Genomic DNA, 21227 nt, shown 5'->3' on the forward strand with positions numbered 1-21227 from the left:
AGCGAGGTTAGAGCCCAAAGTGGCCAAGCAGCGCGCCCCGGGCTCCCGCCCCGCCGCCCCGCCCAGGCCAGGCCCCCCGCGGCCGCGCGCTCCGGGCTCCAACGGCCTCAACGGAAGGAGGCGCGGGGGGCAGAGGCGCATCAGTCTGGGGGGGACCCGGGCGGGGGCCGTTGGGGAAGCCGCGGCCTGGACCGGGACCCACCGGCGGCTCCCCCTGGGGCAGGGCTCTGACCCGCACTCGGCCTGCGGTAAGCAGCGCCCCACTGCGCGATGGGGGCTGAGGGCGGCCCGCGGGGGGCGCGACCTGAGGCCGGCGGGGTGGTCCGCGGGGGCGGGGGTCGGCGGGGGAGGCTGGGGGTCGGGCGGGACCTGAGGCCGGGCGGGGCCGCGGGGGCGGGCAGGGGCCCGGGATGCTGGGGTGGGGGGGGGGCGTGGGCCAAGGAGCCTGGGGGGTCGGGAGGGACCTGAGGCCGGGCGGGGCCGCGGGGGGCGGGCAGGGGCCCGGGAGCTGCTGGGGGGGGGGGGGGGGCGTGGGCCAAGGAGCCTGGGGGGTCGGGAGGGGGAGGGACCTGAGGCGGGGGGGGGGGGGGGCGGGAGGGGGGATGCTGGGAGGGGGGGGGGGGGGGGGGGGGCGGGCAAGGAGCCTGGGGGGTCGGGAGGGACCTGAGGCCGGTGGGGGCCGCGGGGGGCGGACAGGGGCCCGGGATGCTGGGGGGTGGGGGGGGGGCGTGGGCCAAGGGGGTCGGGAGGGACCAGAGGCCGGGCGGGGCCGCGGGGGGCGGGGCGCGGCGGGGAGGCCCCGGGTCGCCCCAGGGCTGCAGCGGGACTCGGCCAGGCCGGTTCCCGGGTGGCCCCACCGCTGCTCCGCGCCCCGCTGTCCAGGTCCCGAGGTACTGCCCTAAGGAATCTGCCAAGGCCCCTGTTATTACCCGAACCCTCATGGACTCTATGATTGTGGCCACAAAATTAAAATTCTTTCCATTTTCTAAATTTCTACAAGTTTAGCAGACAATGGCGAGAATTTTTGTAAGACATACGAATTGTAGATTTTAAAAGATGTGAGTATAACATGGATTATTTATAGGATAAGTTATAATTTGCGTAATTTCCTCTGAATAAGTTCTAAGAAATTAACTTACATAATTTAAAAGACACTGGCTTTAAATTTGTAATATTGAATATAATGGTTTTGAGCTTGTACCTTGTGAAAGATTTAAGAATTAAGCATAAACTCTTATCACTTGATTATTGTTATTTTCAAAGTGCATTGATCAGCGACTGAACCACAAAATATATAGGTTAAAATAACTGGTTTTATTCTCCCTAGGTAACCTTTCTAAACATCATAGTTGATAATGTTTTCTTACTAGCACGGTGTTAGACAAGATAATGATTTGAAGGTCCTTGTAGCTTGAAGAACAGGTAATCTGGTCTGTGTATTCTTACTGTCTATATAGTAAGGAAGAATTATATTTATTTTTAAGTTATAACTGGTATTAAAATATGTATTTTTTGGACAAACAAATCAAAATAGAATTTTATTTTTTAAATAATAAATTTATTTTTTATTGGTGTTCAATTTGCCAACATACAGAATAACACCCAGTGCTCATCCCGTCAAGTGCCCCCCTCAGTGCCCATCACCCAGTCACCTCCACCCCCCCTCACCTCCCCTTCCACCACCCCTAGTTCGTTTCCTAGAGTTAGGAGTCTTCCATGTTCTGTCTCCCTTCCTGATATTTCCTACCCATTTCTTCTCCCTTCCCCTCTATTCCCTTTCACTATTATTTATATTCCCCAAATGAATGAAACCATGTAATGTTTGTCCGTCTCTGATTGACTTACTTCACTCAGCATCATTCCCTCCAGGTCCATCCACGTCGAAGCAAATGGGTATTTGTCGTTCCTAATGGCTGAGGAATATTCCATTGTATACATAGACCACAGCTTCTTTATCCATCGTCTTTCGATGGACACCGAGGCCCCTTCCACAGTTTGGCTATTGTGGACATTGCTGCTGGAAACATCGGGGTGCAGGTGTCCCGGTGTTTCATTGCATCTGTATCTTTGGGGCAAATCCCCAGCAGTGCAATTGCTGGGTCATAGGGCAGATCTCAAAATAGAATTTTAAGTCTTCCGGTGGAATTTATGTAACATATTCAAATAAAATCACAGGTTCTAGGGAGTGTTTTTCATCCCTCTAAACCTCAGTCCCCTAACTCTCTTCCTTCACTTCTGGCTTCTGGTTCTGGAACATATCAAGCTAGCATAATGGTAGGGCGGAGGAGAGGAGAAAAGAGACAAATACTCTTTTTGTGAATCAGAGGTGGTTCATAAGAAGTATGCCGTCTTTACAACTGCTTATGGGCAGTGACTATTGAAACGGTTTATAGTAATCTCAATCTTAGTTAAAAATTACAAGAGAAAAAGTCTCAACACTGAAATGGTTCTCTTTCTTTTTATTTAAAGAAAGAACTTTCTTTTCTTTAATATTTATTATTCAGAGACAAACAGAGAGAGAGGCGCAGAGACACAACACAGGCAGAGGGAGAAGCAGGCTCCATGCAGGGAGCCTGACATGGGACTCGATCCCGGGTCTCCAGGATCACACCCCAGGCTACACGTGCCACTAAACCACTGCTCCACAGAGGCTGCCCTGAAATGGTTCTCAAAGCCTTCTCATCCCTTGTATATACAGAGACTAAGAGACTTGTGCACACAGAAATGTCATCTCATAACTTTTCTCAAGTGATATTTTTGCTTCTCATTTTTATCATAAACAACCATTCCCTTTCCTACTACTGATTAGTTATAAAATACTATACTTAACACCAGGTAGCTCAAATGCTATTATAACTTCTTATCGCCTCCAGGATAAATCCAAAATTAATAGCATAGATATCAAATCCTTGCTGACAAGGACTGTGAGGAATACCAATAAAATGCAACCTTATTTCCTACATAAATTCTAAAAAAAAAAAAAAAAAGGAAAATTGAAAAGATGTTAGTGGTAGCAGGCTAAAGTAGTACTTTTATTAAAGATAAAGATTAAATTGTAAGACATAGGTTACTCAGTATGAGAACCAAATGGTTAACTGATTTAGAGAATCAAGCAGACCGACCAAATGTGATGTGGGATATTTGGGGAGGACATATCCCGTATCTATTCAAAATAAATACATAAGGAAATAAATATGTAAATTAATAAGTAAATCTTTTTTTAAGCCTTAGAACACACACAGATCATGTCTTGTGTTTCTTGACACTCTAAGAAGTCCTTATTTTCACAGGAAATTGCCATGTTATGCATATTTTCAAATTAATGATCAGTTATTATTTCAGTGAAGGTTTAAGTGTTCACTCCCTTCAAAGCATTATATACTAGGCTTTATGGGGAAACCTGGTATAGGTTTTGGTATTCTCCTAAAGCATTTTTCCAAAGTTCAGAAACTAGTGGGCCAGATGAATGCATAAACAAAAGCAAACAATAACACAAAACCTTTGGGATGACACTAAATAAGAGAAATACTGTTATGGGTGAATGATGTGCTATGATGGTAGGAGGGAAGAAAAGTTAATTTTCTATCCAGCAACTGATTCTAGTTAAAAGGAAATATTATAAATAAATCAGAATTAATAAAATGCTTGTTTCTGTATTTATCTTGATAAACCTAACATGAAAGATAATATACGCTGTACAGTAACATTATAAAATTACTGAACTATCTCCAGAAATATTCTGATATTTGAACCTTTAGTACTCATTCCATGAAGACTCTTCCTTCTCACATAATGCAGTACTCCTAGTCTTCATTAAATATGGCTAATGCAAGAAGTATTAGGCTCTGAAAATTTCTTCAGAATTACATTTTTGTTAAGAAAAGATTTAAGGATCTTAGCAAAATTAGGTGGGTTTTTTTTGACATTTATAAGAAAATTGGATAGGATAACAAAAGTCTGTTTGGGTTAGTAGAGAATCTAGTCAGTACTGTTTTACAAAACTCTTTGCTGTGATGGATATGTTGTAAAATTCTCATTGTCCAATGCAGTGGCCATTAGCCCCATGTGAATCTTGAGTCCTTGAAGTGTGGCTGTTGCAACTGAGGAACTAAATTTTTATTTTATTTCAATTAATTTAAATTAAAATAACCACATGTGGCTAGTGGCTGCCATATTGTATAACCAGCTCTAGAATGAATATATGAAAATTGGTTGGGGCATTCTTGGTTGATTGATGGGGTAAGGAAACCAGAGCTGACAAACCAAGGTAACCGTGGAGCCTCTGCTAGTCCCTGAAGCCCATGCAGTCCTCATTTTCCTCTTCAGTGCATACAACTAATGTGGCAGGTCTGCCACTTGATGGTAAAGGAGCAAGTGATCCTGACCATAAAATTATGATAAATGATGCATCTAAGAGGTGGCAAAGTGCAGCCACCTCCTCCTTCAGGAGAGCTACATCTAATGAATTTCATCATTTCCAAGGTGTGCATGTCTAATAGGAGACAATCAATAATTGCCTGCTGAGTAGATCGTCAAAGTGAATAAGCTATACAATTGGAAAGGAGTAGATAAATAGAAAAGATTGCAAATGTGGAATGTATAGTATTTGAGATTTTGATTGCATTTGTTTTGAACTTCTAGATCAAGTTGGGAATAATTGGTATTTTACCAGTATTGAGTCTATGAATCCATAAAAATAGAATATTTCCTATTCTTTTACGTCCAATTTGTTTCATCCAAGTTTTATAATTTTCCACATATAGGTTTCATACATATTGGTTTTTAGTTTTGTTACATTGTGGTCTGAAAACATACTTGTATGTTTTTTATTTTCTTAAATTTTTATGCTGTGTTCTGTGTCTCTGAATATGGTATCTTGTAGAGTCCGCCGAGTGAGCTTGCAAAGACTGTGTATTTTTCTCTCATTAGGAGTATTCACCACCTACTGTCAATGTCGGATCAAGTTGATTCATAGGGTTCTATATTCTACCGATTTCAGGTTCAGCTCGCCTACTGATTTTCTGCCTGCTAGGTCAACCAGTTCTTGAAAGAGAGGTGTTGATATTTCTAATCATACATACAGTTTAAACTAATATAGAGAAAATGTTGGGTTAAGTGCTTATTAGAGTGGTTTAACTATCAACTTTATCATGTAAGTGGGGTATCTGCTACAGTTCTCACTTACATTTCTAAAAATTTTTATCAGCAGGAAACAGATGTACACTTCAGGAGGTGGCCAAGGAAAATATAATACAAGAACTACTTATACAGGAGTCAATAGAGTTTAGGTAAAACAAGGAATGGTTGGTTGTACACTGGGCTAGTAATCAGCGGTTAAGTCATCACTACTCCTAGACCTTAAATGGAAAGGGAGAAGGCAATTATATGAGCTCATAAAAAATACCTTTTTGCAGAGGGTCACCTGAAGAGACTGTGGCCTTTGGTTTGGGGACAGATGATGTCTACTCTCCAAGGAAGAACCAAGGAGTAGATATCTTGACTTTACTTTTTGCCACCCTCCAAACTCTTCCTGGTTCCTCCCACGGGCCTGATCCAATCTGAAGCCAGAGAAGGAAGTGCACAGATGTAGTCCATACAGTACAGCCTCCTTGGGCATAGTTTGAGAAAGAGAGCGGAGTGTGGATATGCAAGAAAAAATGGAAAATTTCCTGCATTCCACTCCTCTTTATTCTTGGCATCTTTTCTTTTCCAGATGAAAAAAAGGTGTCTCTAATACAAGGGATACACGAATCCCATCACCTACCATAACCTTATGACTTGATGTCAGTTTAGTCATATTCCCAAATAAAATCTATAATGTTGGCAAACCTCAGTATGCCGCTTTATGTAAGATAATCTAGGGGAAAAAATGAGGGAAGAAATTCTCAATTAACATAAAATATAGCTGCCATAGTCCCGTAACTTGTGTAACCTCTCATATGACCTTAAATGACAATTTATATTCTTTTAGCTACATCCATTCAATGTGTATTCTAAGCCTTGTCAGTGACTGGGCTATAGTATTCTTTATCTGGTGATATGATCTTGTGGTATAAGCCTTTGATTGCTTCTGCCTTGATTGATTGCTTCATTATTCTGTTACCTGACCTTTTATAGAAGTGAGGCAATCCAGAGAAACCTCTAGTTCTAGAAATTGTTCTTGCCTCCATTGTGCGGCAGCAATCTGATTTCCTATTGTTAAATAACATCAATCACCTCAACTATGTTGTAGTCCCTTTCTCTGCCAGTAAGTTTAAGAGCTTGAGGAGTTTATGATGGCCCGAGGGCATACTTACTTTCCAATTTAACAGAGATTGTGTTGTCTAGGGGAAGCATTTCTTCTGTGTAAACTAGGGCACTTCTACCTATTTGCTGAAAGAAGCTACTCTCACTGCCTTCCTTAGTTTCTGGATTTGTGCATTTTGACAGCAGGAGAGATGGCATGTGTTGGATAATGGTGTAAGGTCTGTAACATCTGGTGGGACACCATCCCAAATCCACAAGATTGTGTCTCTTGAAAGATGCTACAGCAGTCTTTAGCAGATTATTCCATTCTATCAGATCTGCTACTTGTAGATGTTGAGACCAGTGGATTTTGGGGTGAGCCCATGGACACATTTCTTTTGTTGCAAACTACTTACCTTTGTCTGAGGTAAGATTATGTCAGAATCCAAAGAAAATAAGGATTTTGTAAGCCTACGAGTCATGATGCTGACAGAATTGTGACCAGAGAAGAAAGATTCCATATATGTCTCTTCCTGCAAGAAAACATATTTTCCCATAGTGCTAAAAGTAGTCAAGTAGAACCAGTGCCATACCAGTTAGGCAGAAGGTGCCATATGAATGGCTTTGTGTTGTCTTCTGCTATCAGACACTGGTTGGCCATAACCGTATCAACTGTAAAGAGAATTTCTTTTTCTTTCTTTCTTTCTTTTTCTTTCTTTCTTTCTTTGTTTGTGTTTGTTGTGTGTGAAGAGAATTTCATGTTGTCAAACCTGGCCCCTTGTGTTATCCTGGCCTACTAGTATCTTTCCCATTCAGCAAACACTTGGATTAATGAAAATGAAGACTAATAGCTATAGAATAGGTAATTTTGTGCGTCTGATTATTGAGGTCCCTCTAAAGTGTCAGCCTTCTCTGGAAGACTAAATGGGACATGAATATCCATATTTTATGCTCTTTGAAGGGGACCACTCCTATACTTCATCAGAACTTCTTGTCATCAACTTTTCAATTGGGTTAAGTCCCTTACCAGTGGCCCAACTTGTCAGCTACTGCTCGAAGATTAGTGTAGATCACAACCTCAAGCTCTCTCTCCCTTTATGCTGGGCAGGGGGTAAGGGGGTGGGTAAAATGGGTATATTTTCACAAACTTGGTGAATCATAGGTGTGATGATAGATCAAATGCTGGGAGTTTATCGTTTTGTATCTTAGGAACAATTTATATTAAGTATTAGGCTATGTAAGGGGCTTCTTTAAAATGACCATTGTTATGGTACCTGGGTGACTCAGCTGATTAAACATCTGACTTCTGCTCAGGTCATGATCTCAGGGTCCTGGGATAGAGCCCTGTGCCAGGCCACACTCAGTGGGGAGTCTCCTTCTCCCTCTCCTCTCTCTCTGCCCCTCCCCCTGCTCATGCTCTGTCTCTCAAATAAGTAAAATCCTAAAATAAAATAAATAAAATGACCATTTTTCTACTTGCAATGTGCCTTTACAGAGGGCTTCCCAAAGCAGCTGACAGCCTAAATTGTTGCTTTTGCTTCCAAAGTTTTTGTTGTGTTTTGTTTGTTTTTGCAGTGTAGGCAGAGGTTGGAGATGGGATTTCCTACTTAAAGCTCAAACTAAGGCTATTAGGCAAGATGAGGGTCTTTTAAATACTTTTAATGAGGAAGCTCATTCTTAATGTAGAAGGAAGTAATTTCATATTTCAGCATTATTTATTACCTCAGCGAACACTTTAAACGCTGGGCCAATTGTTTCCAGGAAACATTTATGACTCAACATGTGCCAAACAACCTCTTACTGTATGTAAGAATAGCCCTAGCTTAATAGATGTGTGCAATTTTTGAAGGACGATTAATGAAAACAAAGTCAAACATTTTATACTAATATAGGAATTTGCTTTTTCCTAAAAAGAAACCAAAGACTTTGCTACTTGTCTTTGCTCAGCTACTAAATGTTTTCCTTATCTGTAAGTTGTACTGAAGCTCCTGGAAAGAACTTTCCAGCTGGGGAAAAAAAAAACATAATTCTTTATGGGTGATCTACCTGTTTTTCATCTTATGTACAGTGAGAAGCTTTCCTTCCTTCAGGAACTCCACCCAACACTAATCCTTCCTTTTTCATGCCACCAGCATCTACTGACTTTACTTTGTTCCTGTCACTGTCAGAGCAAGTTGTGTCTCTCTTCACTGAAGCCACATTTCTGATTAATATGGGCTGAAATCATCTTATGTGGCAAGGGACTGATTGAGAAAATGCAGATAATTCTAAAGAAAGGATGTAAAAGCTCTTCTAATCTAATGAATCGTTACTAATCTTCACTGATGACAAGGGCATGTACATCATGGAACTTAATTTTTTATTGAAATGGGCTATTTTGGAACATTCTTCCAGGATCTCTTTTTCTCATTTGATAATAATATGAACATCCTCCATATCATTAAATACTTTTGTATAGGAAATCTTTAACTATTGAATGCTTTCATTAAATATAATATAGTTTATAGTATTTACTGCGTGTGCATATGCGTTATATTCAGAGGGAATATATATTTCTTTTCACCTACATCTACAGACACATATGATTTTAATCAGCTATGTTGGTAAAACTTTGGACATATCGTATTTATAGTTCCTGAGAAAATATTTTTTAAAAAAAGAATTCTTGAGTTAAAGGTTATAAGCTGTGTTTCATTTTCTTGTATAGAGCATTATAGGAAGGTGTGATACGGGCACCTGCTATAGTACTTATGTGCATTGGCATATAATATTCATTCATTCATTCATTCATTCATTCATTTTTGTTTCTAAGTTAAGGAGGTATAATTGAAAAATAAAAATCATTTAGATTTGTGATGTACAATGTGGTATTTGGGGTTTTTGTTGTATTTTTTTTTAAGATTTATTCATTCATGAAAGACACAGAGAGAGAGAGAGAGAGGCAGAGACCCAGGCAGAGGGAGAAGCAGGCTCTTCCAGGAGCCCGATACAGGATTCGATCTTGGGATCCCCGGGTCATGACCTGAGCCGAAGGCAGCTGCCCACCCAGGGGTCCCTACAATGTGGTATTTTGATATATGTGTCTCCCATCCAAGTACTATAACCAGGCCTGAACCTGTTTAGCTTCCGAGATCAGACAAGATTGGGCGTGTTCAGGGACTTGATATATTTTGTATCAAGTGTGTATTTTGTAATGGTTGTCACAGTGAGCTAATTAACATATCTATCACCTCACGTAGTTCTGCTTTTGTTTTGTTTTTTCCCTTATGGTGAGAACACTGGATCTACTCTCTTAACAAATTTCAATTATACAAAATAGTATTTTTTAAAGTTTTTATTTCAATTCTAGTTAGTAAACTAGAGGTTTTTCATTTTTAAATACCACAATCTCTTCTACATATCTCTCAGATGGGAAAAACCTCTATTTTAATTCCTCTGTTCATCAGTCTTTCCATAGAACTAGGTTGTCTGAAAGTTTTCTTCTACCTTTTTCAATTTGTTCACTAATGAATGAATAGTACCAGGCACTGGGACTTAAAGCTAGCAGTGTTCTCTTCAGCCTGTTGCTCCTCTGGTACTTACATTGGCTTCTCTTGATCTCCCACACTGAATTCTTTCTGGTTATAAAACCTAGTGTCACGGGATGCCTGGGTGGCTCAGTGATTGAGCCTCATCTGCCTTTGGCCCAAGGTGTGATCCTCAGGTCCTAGGATCAAGTCCAGCATCAGCTCCCAGTGGGGAACCCGCTTCTCTCTCTGCCGCTATCTGTGTGTCTCTCACAATAGATAAATAAAATCTAATTTAAAAAACAAACAAACAAACAAAAAAAACAGTACCAGCACCGATTTGAGGTAAAATGCATTGGTGAGTCTTCATAGACTAAAGGGGAAAGAGCAATTTGCATTAATAAAAATAACATTATTGCGTATAATAGATAGGTCCAGAAATCCCAACAGTTTAGCAAAATATAGTTGTTTTTCTGTCATGTAAATTGTGCAACATATGTTCCTTATCAGTCAGGGGCTCTCCTCCAAGTGGTGATTCACACCCCCATGTTCTGTCTTCGTATTTTGGCTCTACTGTTTTCTTTACTTTTCTTTCTTTTTTTTGGCATGGGAGGATAGAGGGAAAGAGAGAATCTTAAGCAGGTTCCATACCCTGCATGGACCCTGATGCAGGGCTTGATCTTACAACCCTGAGATCTGAGCTGAAATCCACACTTAACAGACTGAGCCACCCAAGTGCCCCAGCCCTGCTGTTTTCAATGTAGCTTCCAGAATTGCTGTATTGAGGGAAAAGAACATGGAGGATCACTAGGCCTGGGTTTGGATCATATCGTGTCTATTCTCAGTTACAAGACACATTTTGCAGAGGAGGCTGGGGAATGCTGTATGGGCTATGTGTCCAGGTAGGAGAGAAAATGGACTCAAGAGTTAGACTCTCTGCCATAACATGTGAACAGGTAGTGGTAATTTACTATTATAATAGGATAATGGAGTAAAGTAAACAAGCTCAGTGTGTTAAGCATCCAGCTCTTGATTTCTGCTCATGATCTCTGGGTCCTGGGATTGAGCTGCGGAACAGGCTCTGTGCTCAGCAAGGATTCCACATGGGATCCTCCCTCCCTCTCCCTCTGTTCACCAACTCCCATCGCTCATGCTCTCTCTCTCTCTGAAATAATAATAAATAAATCAGATATATAAACCATAAAATAAACAAATTTTTTCTCACTCATTTTTTTCTAGCTATAGATTGTCTAATCTCTCTTTTTTCAAATAATGCTCATTGTAAAGGAGACATTTCTGCAATTGAAAAAACATGTTCATAATACAATGTACATAACCAATAATGAAATTAATATGTAGTATTCCATTGATAGATTGGTCAGTTTGTTTTTAGGTAGTTATCCTCCTTATCAATAGAAATTCTAAGATAAAAGTCAATCTCCTTAAAATTTTTGCGGTATGAACTATGATAAAAAATGAAATATATAGGGATCCCTGGGTGGGGCAGAGGTTTGGCGCCTGCCTTTGGCCCAGGGCGCGATCCTGGAGACCCGGGATCGAATCCCACATCGGGCTCCCAGTGCATGGAGCCTGCTCTCCCTCTGCCTATGTCTCTGCCTCTCTCTCTCTCTGTGACTATAATTAAAAAAAAATTAAAAGTGAAATACATATATATACACACACATGCACATATATGTAAAGATTCTGCTTTTATATTTCTACAAGCTTTACAATGTCATTTTGAGTGAACTTAATCATTATTTTTTAATGATTTCACCATATAATTAGGAAAAAAAAATGACTTACAGCACAGTATTACTTTTGCAGTTCAAACCAGCTTTGGAATCGGACATTTCCATTCATATTCAAATTAATAATCATGAAATCATAATGTAGATTTTGTTGCCTTTTGTGTTACATTTGCCTGTTAGAGCAGAAAAGTTAAATATTTTACTGATGCTTCCTTTTTTTTTTAAAGTTTGGCTTTGGGGACATGATATTGTGTGGATGTAGGTGGTCTCTCCTTTTTTTTTTTTTTTTTTAAGCTGCATAGAGGAGAGAAATGAACAGGTTAGAAAAGAAATAGGAGGGATCCCTGGGTGGCGCAGCGGTTTGGCGCCTGCCTTTGGCCCAGGGCGCGATCCTGGAGACCCGGGATCGAATCCCACGTCGGGCTCCCGGTGCATGGAGCCTGCTTCTCCCTCTGCCTGTGTCTCTGCCTCTCTCTCTCTCTCTGTGACTATCACAAATAAAAAAAAAAAAAAATTTAAAAAAAATAAAAAAAAAAAAAAAAAAAAAAAAGAAAAGAAATAGGAGTTGCTTTTTAAACAAATTACAGACCAGAGATAAATCACATACCCAATCCCTTAATCTGTCTCATTTCTTATTTATATTAATTGAAGAAAAAATACTGGCTTTGTAGCAAGATGCATTCTTCCAAGTAACACTCAGAAAAAGAAATAGGCTAGTTTCACATTGTAATTACTTAGCATTCTTTTTCATTTTTGCTTGAACAAGGTGGAAAACGTCAGTAGGTCTGCTCATGCAAAAGAAAAGAAGTATAAAATATCAAACATGCATTCATTAGAGATTATTATAGAAAAAAGTATTTAACTTTAGGGAGGAAACACTTAACCTGATACACATTAAGTTCTCCTCTCTTCTCCTCTAAGAAAATGAGAATAATTAAGGAGAATGATTATAGGTGCTGCTAATTGGTTCCAAGTTTAAGGATACCATTTATGACACTTTTGTTTTTATTGATGATAATTCTATAACATAATCATACTTACTCTTATCACCATTGACAAAACTATCGTCTTGAGAGAATGCTAAGCAAAGCAAATGGCTGTACCTTTGAATATATTACAAAAAACAAGTACTTTTGTGTGCCTTAGTTGATCTTCATGCCATTAGATGTAGCTGAGTGCCATGTTTTTCCACTTGGAATAAATGTTAACCCTGACTGCTTCCTAGACTTGGTAGCATTTGGACTCTGGTGCATTTTTCTGCAATGCGATATACACTTGCTGGAGTGTATAGAGGGAATTTATTTTTTTTATTTTTTTAAAGACTTCGTTTATTTATTCATGAGACACAGAGAGAGAGGCAGAGACACAGCAGAGGAAGAAGCAGGCTCCCTATGGGGAGGCCCATCCAGAACTCAATCCCAGGCCCTGGGATCACAGGATCACGACCCGAGCCAAAAGCAGATGGTCATCCATGAGCCACTCAGGTGCTCCTATAGAGGGACTCTAAAAGAAATGTAAATGGTCTGTATGTTGGTAAATTGAACACCAATAAAAAATAAATTTATTATAAAAAAGGGCACACAGCAAGTGAATAAAGATTTGTTCAAGAAAATCTATTTAAAAAAAAGAAATGTAAATGGTGAGTTGATTTCTTAATTTCTAAGAATTCTTGACCTCAAATTCTTTAATCACTTTTTATTTTCTGAAGGACTTTTAAAATTTAAGAAAATTTTTGAACAGCTCTTCTTTTAATGTTATTTTTCCCTTGAACTCTTCGCTCTTTTAAAAGAACATGTACATATGCATGTGTGTATACATGTATTAATTCATATCACGTTAGTTTTCAAAAGTTTTTCTTCTCTCTTTCCATAACTGCCATCATTTTTATGAGAAAAAAAGCAACTTTAAATGGTGTGTTCCTACTCTCTAGTCAGTTACCTTGCCCAAGTCCTGAAACCTTAACTGAGGGATCCCTGGGTGGCTCAGCGGTTGGGCGGCTGCCTTTGGACCAGGGGGTGATTCTGGGGTCCTGGGATTGAGTCCCGGGATCAAGTTCCGGGTTGGGCTCCCTGAGGGAGCCTGCTTCTCTCTCTGCCTGTGTCTCTGCTCTCTCTCTCTCTCTCTCTCTCTGTCTCTCATGAATAAATAAAATTCTTAAAAAAAAAAAGAAACCTTAACTGATTGTTGAATTGAATAATGGCAACTTGCTGGCAGCATGGCAACTGACTGTGCTTAACCCAGAAACAAATTCCAAAGAACAGAAAAACAAAAAACAAAAAAAACAAAAAACAAGGAATTTGGATATATGTGGTGATACAGAGAATGAATAATGTACTGCATGCACACACACACACACCACCACACACACACACATAAACAAACGCACAAAAAAAAAAACTTTCTTGAGAATTTTATGCCACTTCTCCAAAACAGAGATGATGGGCATATGAGGTATAATGCAACAGCTGATGACAAGAATGATATTTAAATATATACATTTTATTACTAAAACAGTAAATTATTAAAGAAATGAAAATTGAAACAACACTAATAACACTAATTATTTTGTCTATCATATGGGGGGGAAGATACTACACAATGCTGGCAAGAGTATGGAGAAAGTAGTGCTCTGATTTTCTGCAATAATGAGTGCTAATTGGTAAAACTTTTTGAAAATTAATTTGAAAATACATCTTGAAGTTCAAATATTGCATAACCTTTGACTCAGCGATACTATGTTTATAAATGTACCATGTGTGTACTAACACGAGTCATACAAAAATGTATGCACAGAAATATTTGCTGAGTGAGTGTTGAGCTTTAGCTCTAGAATCAGACAGACCTGAGTTGCAATTACCACTTCATTACTTTCTTTTTTAAATATATATATATTTTAATGGAGTTTGATTTGCCAACATATAGTATGACACCAGGTGCCTCCCATCAAGTGCCCCCCTCAGTGCCCATCACCCCATCCCCCTACCCACCTCCCCTTCCACTTTCCCTTGTTCCTTTCCAGAGTTAGGAGTCTCTCATGTTCTGTCTCCCTCTCTGATATTTCCCACTCATTTTCTCTCCTTTCCCCTTTATTCCCTTTCACCATTTTTTTATATTCCCCAAATGAATGAGACCATATGATGTTTGTCCTTCACTGACTTATTTCACTCAGCATAATACCCTCCAGGTCCATCCACGTCGAAGCAAATGGTGAGTGTTTGTCGTTTCTAATGGCATTACTTTCTAGATATGTGAGCTTAGGCAAGTTACATAGCATGTCTAGATTTCACTGTCCTTTGAGAATTAAATGAAATGATGTCTATAAAGTGTGTAAGAAAGTGTTTGGCACCTCATAAGTACTTGAGAGATGTTTATTAGTCTTTGTAATGAAGATAATATTGTTATAAATATTATGCAGCATCATTTATAATAGTTAAGGTCTCAAAACAAGCCCCTTATTCAACTGGGATATCGGTTAAATAAACTTAGGTTCATTGAATAGAATACAACAGAGTCACTCAAAAGAAGAAGATCAATCTATGTGGAAGTAGAGGCAAGAAATACTTTGAAAAACATAAAGTTTTAGTATTAATAGTATTGTTCCATGTGTGTGAAAAGACACTAATATTTTGACTAGTCTGTATCAACAGAAAGAGGGAAAAGAATATGAACCAACATATTAATAGTGGTTATCTCTGGGAAGTGGAATAATGAGCCATTTTTATTTTTCTCTATTATATTTTTGAGATATTTAATTTTTTTTATTTAATGTTTTTTAAGGTCATTCTTTATTGTCTGCCAAAGTCAAAAAAATTATCTGAATAAATTAATCCTGCTTTCTGGCATTAAGGATATAGACTGGAATATGCCATTTAAAAAAAAAAAAAAAGGGGATCCCTGGGTGGCGCAGCGGTTTGGCGCCTGCCTTTGGCCCAGGGCGCGATCCTGGAGTCCCGGGATCGAATCCCACATCAGGCTCCCAGTGCATGGAGCCTGCTTCTCCCTCTGCCTGTGTCTCTGCCTCTCTCTCTCTCACTGTGTGCTTATCATAAAATAAAATAAATAAAATTAAAAAAAAAAAGTTTAAAAAAAAAAAAAAAAAGAATATGTCATCTATCTCTATGTATGGAGATATAGATATGTAGATATAGATATAGCTGCATACCATATCTATCTATAGATAGAGATAGATGACATATACTGGTCTATAGATAGATATAGTATATGAATGTATCTTTATATCTCCATACATAGAGATAGATGACATTCTGGTCTCTTCTAAAAAAAAAATTAATGGTATTAATATCATATAAACACATATAAAATATTAATGGTAAGTAGGTATCATGTAGCCTGATATGTTCTTTATTTGAAAGTTAGAGAGAATTATGGAAATTCATTAACACTTTTTGTGGTATCAGTACTTAAAAAAGAAACCCTAGAAATGGAAGGAACCTCAATACTTCTCTGAGTCCAGCATCTCACCAAGAGCACAAATTCACTGAAAGCCAACTCCACTAACTTCATCTGATTTGGGGGATAATAAACTACTAACTCCAAAAATAAAATATTGCTGTTAGAATGTTATTTCTTAGATTGATTAGAATGTGCTTTCTCATAAAATCCCTGCCATCATTTCTATTTTTGTTTCATAAACTGAATGAGGCTCTTTATAAATTTTCTTTAGATGGTAGCTTTTTAAATAGTTTCAGGTTGGATACACATAATTTTTTCATTTAAAAATTTCCCCAATTCTTATTACTTTTCTGTGTATCAGAGGATTTCCAGGCTCATTACCTTCTTGGTGCTCATATCTGAACGTCCTCAGAACCACTTCTCCTTTAGAGTCTGACTCATGCCATTCCAAAGTCAGGATAACCTTTCAAAGGGAATAGTCAGCTGGGTGATCCAGCTGTTTATTAGTCCTAGCAATATCAGGCTTGATGTTCTCTATAAGTATCAAGGCAGACAAAAGTTTCTTTACTATTTTCTAGTTTCAAGCCTATTTTATTATTTTGGAATTTGTATTTTTATGAAATATAATAATTTACAAATTATTTTAACAAGCTTTATATATCCTTTATAAATTTTGCAAATTTTTAAGGTAATCTGGATCCAAATATTCGCCCTCTTAAGTAATGTGGGAAGCTCATTTCAGTACAATTAATGTGTTAGGAACTATGAAATAGCAACACATTGAAAGAGTCAAGAACAGACCACATTCCTTTCATTTTAACATCATCATGAAGAGTAAATTAAGGGTTGACTGGATTTTTAAAATTATTATTAACATACATTCACACATATGCATGCACACACACACACCACACTGAAATGTACTTTGGAGCAAAAAGGGACATTAGTGTAGTGATGACTTGTAGGGCAATGACCAGAACATTAGCCTTATATGGGATCCTAAGTTCTCTTAATAAATAATCAAGCCTAGAATATTGTTGTGAAGTTCCACTTATGAGGCACATAGTGTTCAAATTCAACTTGACATTTGATATTCTATGTCACCACTATGAAAGTTCTTGTATTTTTTGAAAATGCTTCGACGGGGAGTCAATTTACAATTGAGATGAAGGATTATCAATGTTGCTTGCTTTTATAAAGATGTAGTGGGAGGAGACATGTAAAATATCAAAACATTTAGTTGGATGTGAGAAGAACTTACCTTGGTGTATTTTCAAAAGTTCTCTTTTATTTTGTACAGCTTTGTCTGCCCTATATCCAAGCTCATCCCTTCTCTAATAATTTTACTTTAAAAAATATGGCAGATAGGATGCCTGGGTGGCTGAGCAGTTGAGCCACTGCCTTTGGCTCAGGTCGTGATCCCTGGGTCCCGGGATGAGTCCCACATCGGGCTCCCTGTGTGGAGCCTGCTTCTCCCTCTCCCTGTGTCTTTGCCTCTCTCTGTGTGTGTCTCTCATGAATAAATAAATAAAACATTTTTAAAAATATGACAGAGAAGTTTTAAGATTTGGGGATTGACATGGGGTGAAGCCATTAATGCAGGGAGGTGCTGCCAAAACTCAGCTGACAAGCGGCCCTGGGACACTAATCTTTCCCACTAGGTCCTTGTATTGATCCAAATTTTTTTGAAAATTTATCCTCTAAGATTATTTCTTTATTGGATAGTTTGTCTGTTTAAGAGACAGGCAGAGAAGCAGGGAGCAGAAGAGGGAGACACAGGCTCCTCAAGCACACTCTGCCCCAAGCGCAGAGCTGCCAGGGGCGGGATCTCAGGATGCTGAGACCATGACCTGAGCCACAACCCAGAGTCAGATGCCTAGTGACTGAGCCGCAGGCATCAAGCCCCGTGTTCCTGCTGTGGGCACTCCTGCCCCCCCCCCCCGCCCCCCGTAGCCACTGAGAGCTCGGGCTTTGGTCTGCGCTCCAACTGCCAGGTGGTCTGGAGGCTACAGTGCAGGCTGCACGTCCCCTCTGTCCCACCTCAGGCTGAAAGGGCCTCAGCCCTGAGAAGGAATCGGATCTTCCCGACCACCCCTAGCCGGAGGGAGCTGCTGGAGCAGCAGGTAGAAGAACTGGTGCCCGCCTTGCTGTGCTTGGACGACCTTTCCATTGTTCAATTTATGGAAACGTATCCTGAATTTGGCACCACCGAAGAGATCCTGGACCTGCTGTTTGCAAAGTGAGCACCCTGACCCTCCACAGCCCAGGGGGATGGGCCACCTACTGGTTGGGAGTCTTGGGAATGTTCCTGAACTTCCCGGCCCCTGGGGCTGCTCCTCCGACTGGAGCAGAGTCACACGGGGCCTAGTGGGGTCCGTAGGGCAGTCCCCGGGGCCTGGCCTGTGGCAGGTCGGCTAGAGGGGCTGTGATTGTGCTCAGCAGTCATCGTTCTCTCCCCATGAAAGCCTGTGCCGCGTCCCCACCGTCACCAGGGTTTGAGCTGGCCTGTTTTCCCATGGAAAGGGAGGTTTGAGAGTCCATCTGGGGTCTGTGTCCTGGGGCAACCGGAGTAGGGGACCGGGGACACCGGGGCACCCTGGCCCACTCGGATGTCGGCCATGGGCCTGGCCGGAGCCCTTTCATTCCTCAAGCATTCAGGAGGACCCAGCAGGTGCAGGCGCTTCTCCAGGGGCTGCCTGTGGCCCCACGCACAGAGCGGATGGCCCCCCAGGGCTCCAGGCTAGTCAAGGGTCAGAGGGTGACAGCAGCTATGAGGAGAGGTCGGGTCCACAGGAACTTTCATGTGATGCCCCCCTGCCCTCCTCTAGATATGGATGCAACAAATATCTGAATGATGACATCGTGGGATCCGTGGAGCAGTGCAAAGTGTGAGTGAGCTCTGGCTCATGCAGGAGGGCCTTCCTCTCCAAGAGGGCAGCGAGGGGGCTGTGGCCTGGAGGGGCTGCTGGACCCTCACCCCACACATCTGCAATTCCTGTGACAGGGTAAAGGTCTAATGGGTCCTTTGAGAAAAGAGGAAAAGAGAGCTGTGGATGGGGTGCGGGCTTTGTGGGAGAGCACTGGGAGCCCTAATGAAGTCCTTCTCCATGCCTGCCCCTTTCAAAGCCCTCTGTCTACCCCCTCCTGGGACCCAGAGCAGAGGGTGTGGGGAGCATCGCACTCACCAAGCTGGTGGCACCTGGACCCAGGTGCACAGCAGGTGCTCAGGAGAGCCAGTGAGTGCTCACGGACCAGACGGCCCCTGCCCTTTGGGAGATTAGAGTCAGTGGAAGGACAACCCCTGGGGGCCCCTCGTGAGTGAGGCAGCGCTGAGCCACAGGAGGGAAGGCGGCAGTACCGGGCAGCTCCTGGCAAGGCCTGGCAAGACACAGAGCCCAAACCCTCCCCACTCGGACATTCCCAGAGCGACAGTGTGTGCAGTGAGGGCAATGAAGGCCAGACACCCCCCTTCCCCGGATGCCTGCCAGTGGATTCAAGGGGCAAGTGGGCAGGGAGCCAGGCTGAGGAGGGAGTCATGCTTCCCCAGGGAAGACAGTGATGGTCACACCACTAGTCATGGGCTCCCATGCACAGAGGCTTCGTGCCAGCCCCTCCTCAGTGAGCAGGCCTGTGGCAGGCAGGACCACCAGGTGGCAGGTGGACAAGGAGCAGCACTGGCCTCCGACAGCCCTGAGCGGAAGGCCTGGGGCCCCATTCCTGCAGGGCTTCCCCGGGACACCTTGGTGTGAGGGAGCCCTGTCTTCTGATGCCTCTGCCCACCTGTCCCTCCCCAGGGCCATCTCCTGCATCCTGGACATCTGGCTGGACTACATCAGGAGGATTTTCATCAGCCACCAGAATTTCTCTTCCTGAGGAAGCTTCTGGCATTCATGGGGCTCAACATGCCAGGCTCAGACCTGGAAAACGGCCCAGCGTTACCTGGAACGATTCAGCTACCTGGAGCTCGTGGAATTAGACGATGAGGATGAGGAGGACTGGGGGTGGCCAAGCTTGGGACAGGGTGGGCCACACAGACCCAACCTCCATGCAGCTGGGCCGGGAGCAGTGGGTAGGCTCACACCCCATTCCCACGGGCTTCAGTCTGGGGAGACCTCCCAGGGCTCTTGTACTCACACAGTTGAGCAGTGGGAAGAGTGTCCTTGATTTGGGAGGGACGTGGAAAGTCCGTCCTGGTGATGATACTTTGTCTTCTTGGGGCTACAGCTTCGGCCCCGGAGCAACACCCTAACCCACCTCAGGAGCCCACCCCAGCTCCGACTGTGGGGCCTGTGGCACCTTCAGGGCCTGAGGTGACCGAGCCGGTCCCGGCTGCTGGAGGTGAGGGCTTGGCCCAAGCTGAGATGCTGGCTACTGAGTCCAAGTCAATGCACATGGTTTTGGCACCTATGATTCCCCACCCTGATGAGGAGCCACCTGCACCCTTGGCCACCCGGTGGAGGAGTAGGCCCTGGCGCCTGCAGTCAGGGTCCCCAAAGTGCCAGGGCCGCCACCTGCCTCTGGAGCAACTGGCTTCGACCCCTGAACAACCCCCTGAACCACCTCAGGAGCCACCCCAGCTCCTACCGCGGGGCTCGTGATGGCTGCAGCCCAATGGAGGCTTCCCTCCCCGTCATTGTGCTGTTTCCATATTTTGTTTTTCTTTAACCTCTATAATGGCTTATGAATTTTATTTGTAATAAAAGATAAGTTAACGAGAAAATTTACTCTGATGCTTTTAAATTATACATCGTGGTACTTTAGGTCCATTCAGTGTCACAGGCCCCGGAGCCCAGGGCACTGGGGGACACAGCCCAAGATCCGGCGCTCCCCCCAGGACAGGCAGAGGCCAGGAGGGTACAGGAAAGCAAGGACGCTCCTACCACTGGGCGGCCCCGAGCTGGGCGATCGGCGCCCCCCACCCCCAGAGCATCCAGGCCCCTGTGGCCTCTGCTGGGTAGCGGTAGTTACTGCGGGAGCTGACTCCAGGGCTGAACAGCTGGCCGCCACCAGTGTGGCTGTTCCTCCTCGTGTCACCCTGTGCCTGGGACTGGGCAGGGGCCTCACTGGATAAACAGCACCCACTAAGCCAGGCACCTGGCAGGGGGCGGGGCAGCTCCCCCAGCAGCACACACCTGAGAATCAGCACAGCAGGCCCCTACCCCAGAAGACCAGCTGGAAGGACAGGGGAAACCAAGTTATTGACCAAGCAGCACTGGAAACTTCTAGGGGAAGTTGAGGGATTTACAGTATATAGAATCAGAGGATACTCCCCCTTGTTTTTTCTTTTCTGTTTGTTTCTGTTGTTTCCCAACCCCTTTTTTTATTCTTTTTT

The 21227-nt window shown here is 42.6% G+C and overlaps 1 protein-coding gene across 1 annotated transcript; it reads left to right on the forward strand.

Moving 5' to 3' along the window:
• Window positions 1–62: 62 nt before the first annotated feature.
• On the forward strand, window positions 63–19768 carry LOC119878336 (ral guanine nucleotide dissociation stimulator-like). Its single transcript, XM_038588958.1, has 5 exons — window positions 63–248; window positions 14667–14689; window positions 17941–18134; window positions 18724–18783; window positions 19690–19768. Exons 2-5 carry the CDS (start codon window positions 14687–14689, stop codon window positions 19766–19768), a joined length of 336 nt encoding a protein of 111 aa, XP_038444886.1. The 5' UTR covers window positions 63–248; window positions 14667–14686.
• Window positions 19769–21227: the final 1459 nt, after the last annotated feature.

This window comes from Canis lupus, unplaced genomic scaffold (genome assembly GCF_011100685.1).
Source record: "Canis lupus familiaris isolate Mischka breed German Shepherd unplaced genomic scaffold, alternate assembly UU_Cfam_GSD_1.0 chrUn_S148H308, whole genome shotgun sequence".
NCBI classification, from domain to species: Eukaryota; Metazoa; Chordata; class Mammalia; order Carnivora; family Canidae; genus Canis; species Canis lupus.

Bases quoted from the DNA above. Each gene is read 5' to 3' on its own strand.
- LOC119878336 (XM_038588958.1), top strand. The intron at 18,135-18,723 runs GTGAGCACCCTG...GCCCTCCTCTAG, and splicing joins CTGGACCTGCTGTTTGCAAA to ATATGGATGCAACAAATATC. The intron at 18,784-19,689 runs GTGAGTGAGCTC...GTCCCTCCCCAG, and splicing joins TCCGTGGAGCAGTGCAAAGT to GGCCATCTCCTGCATCCTGG.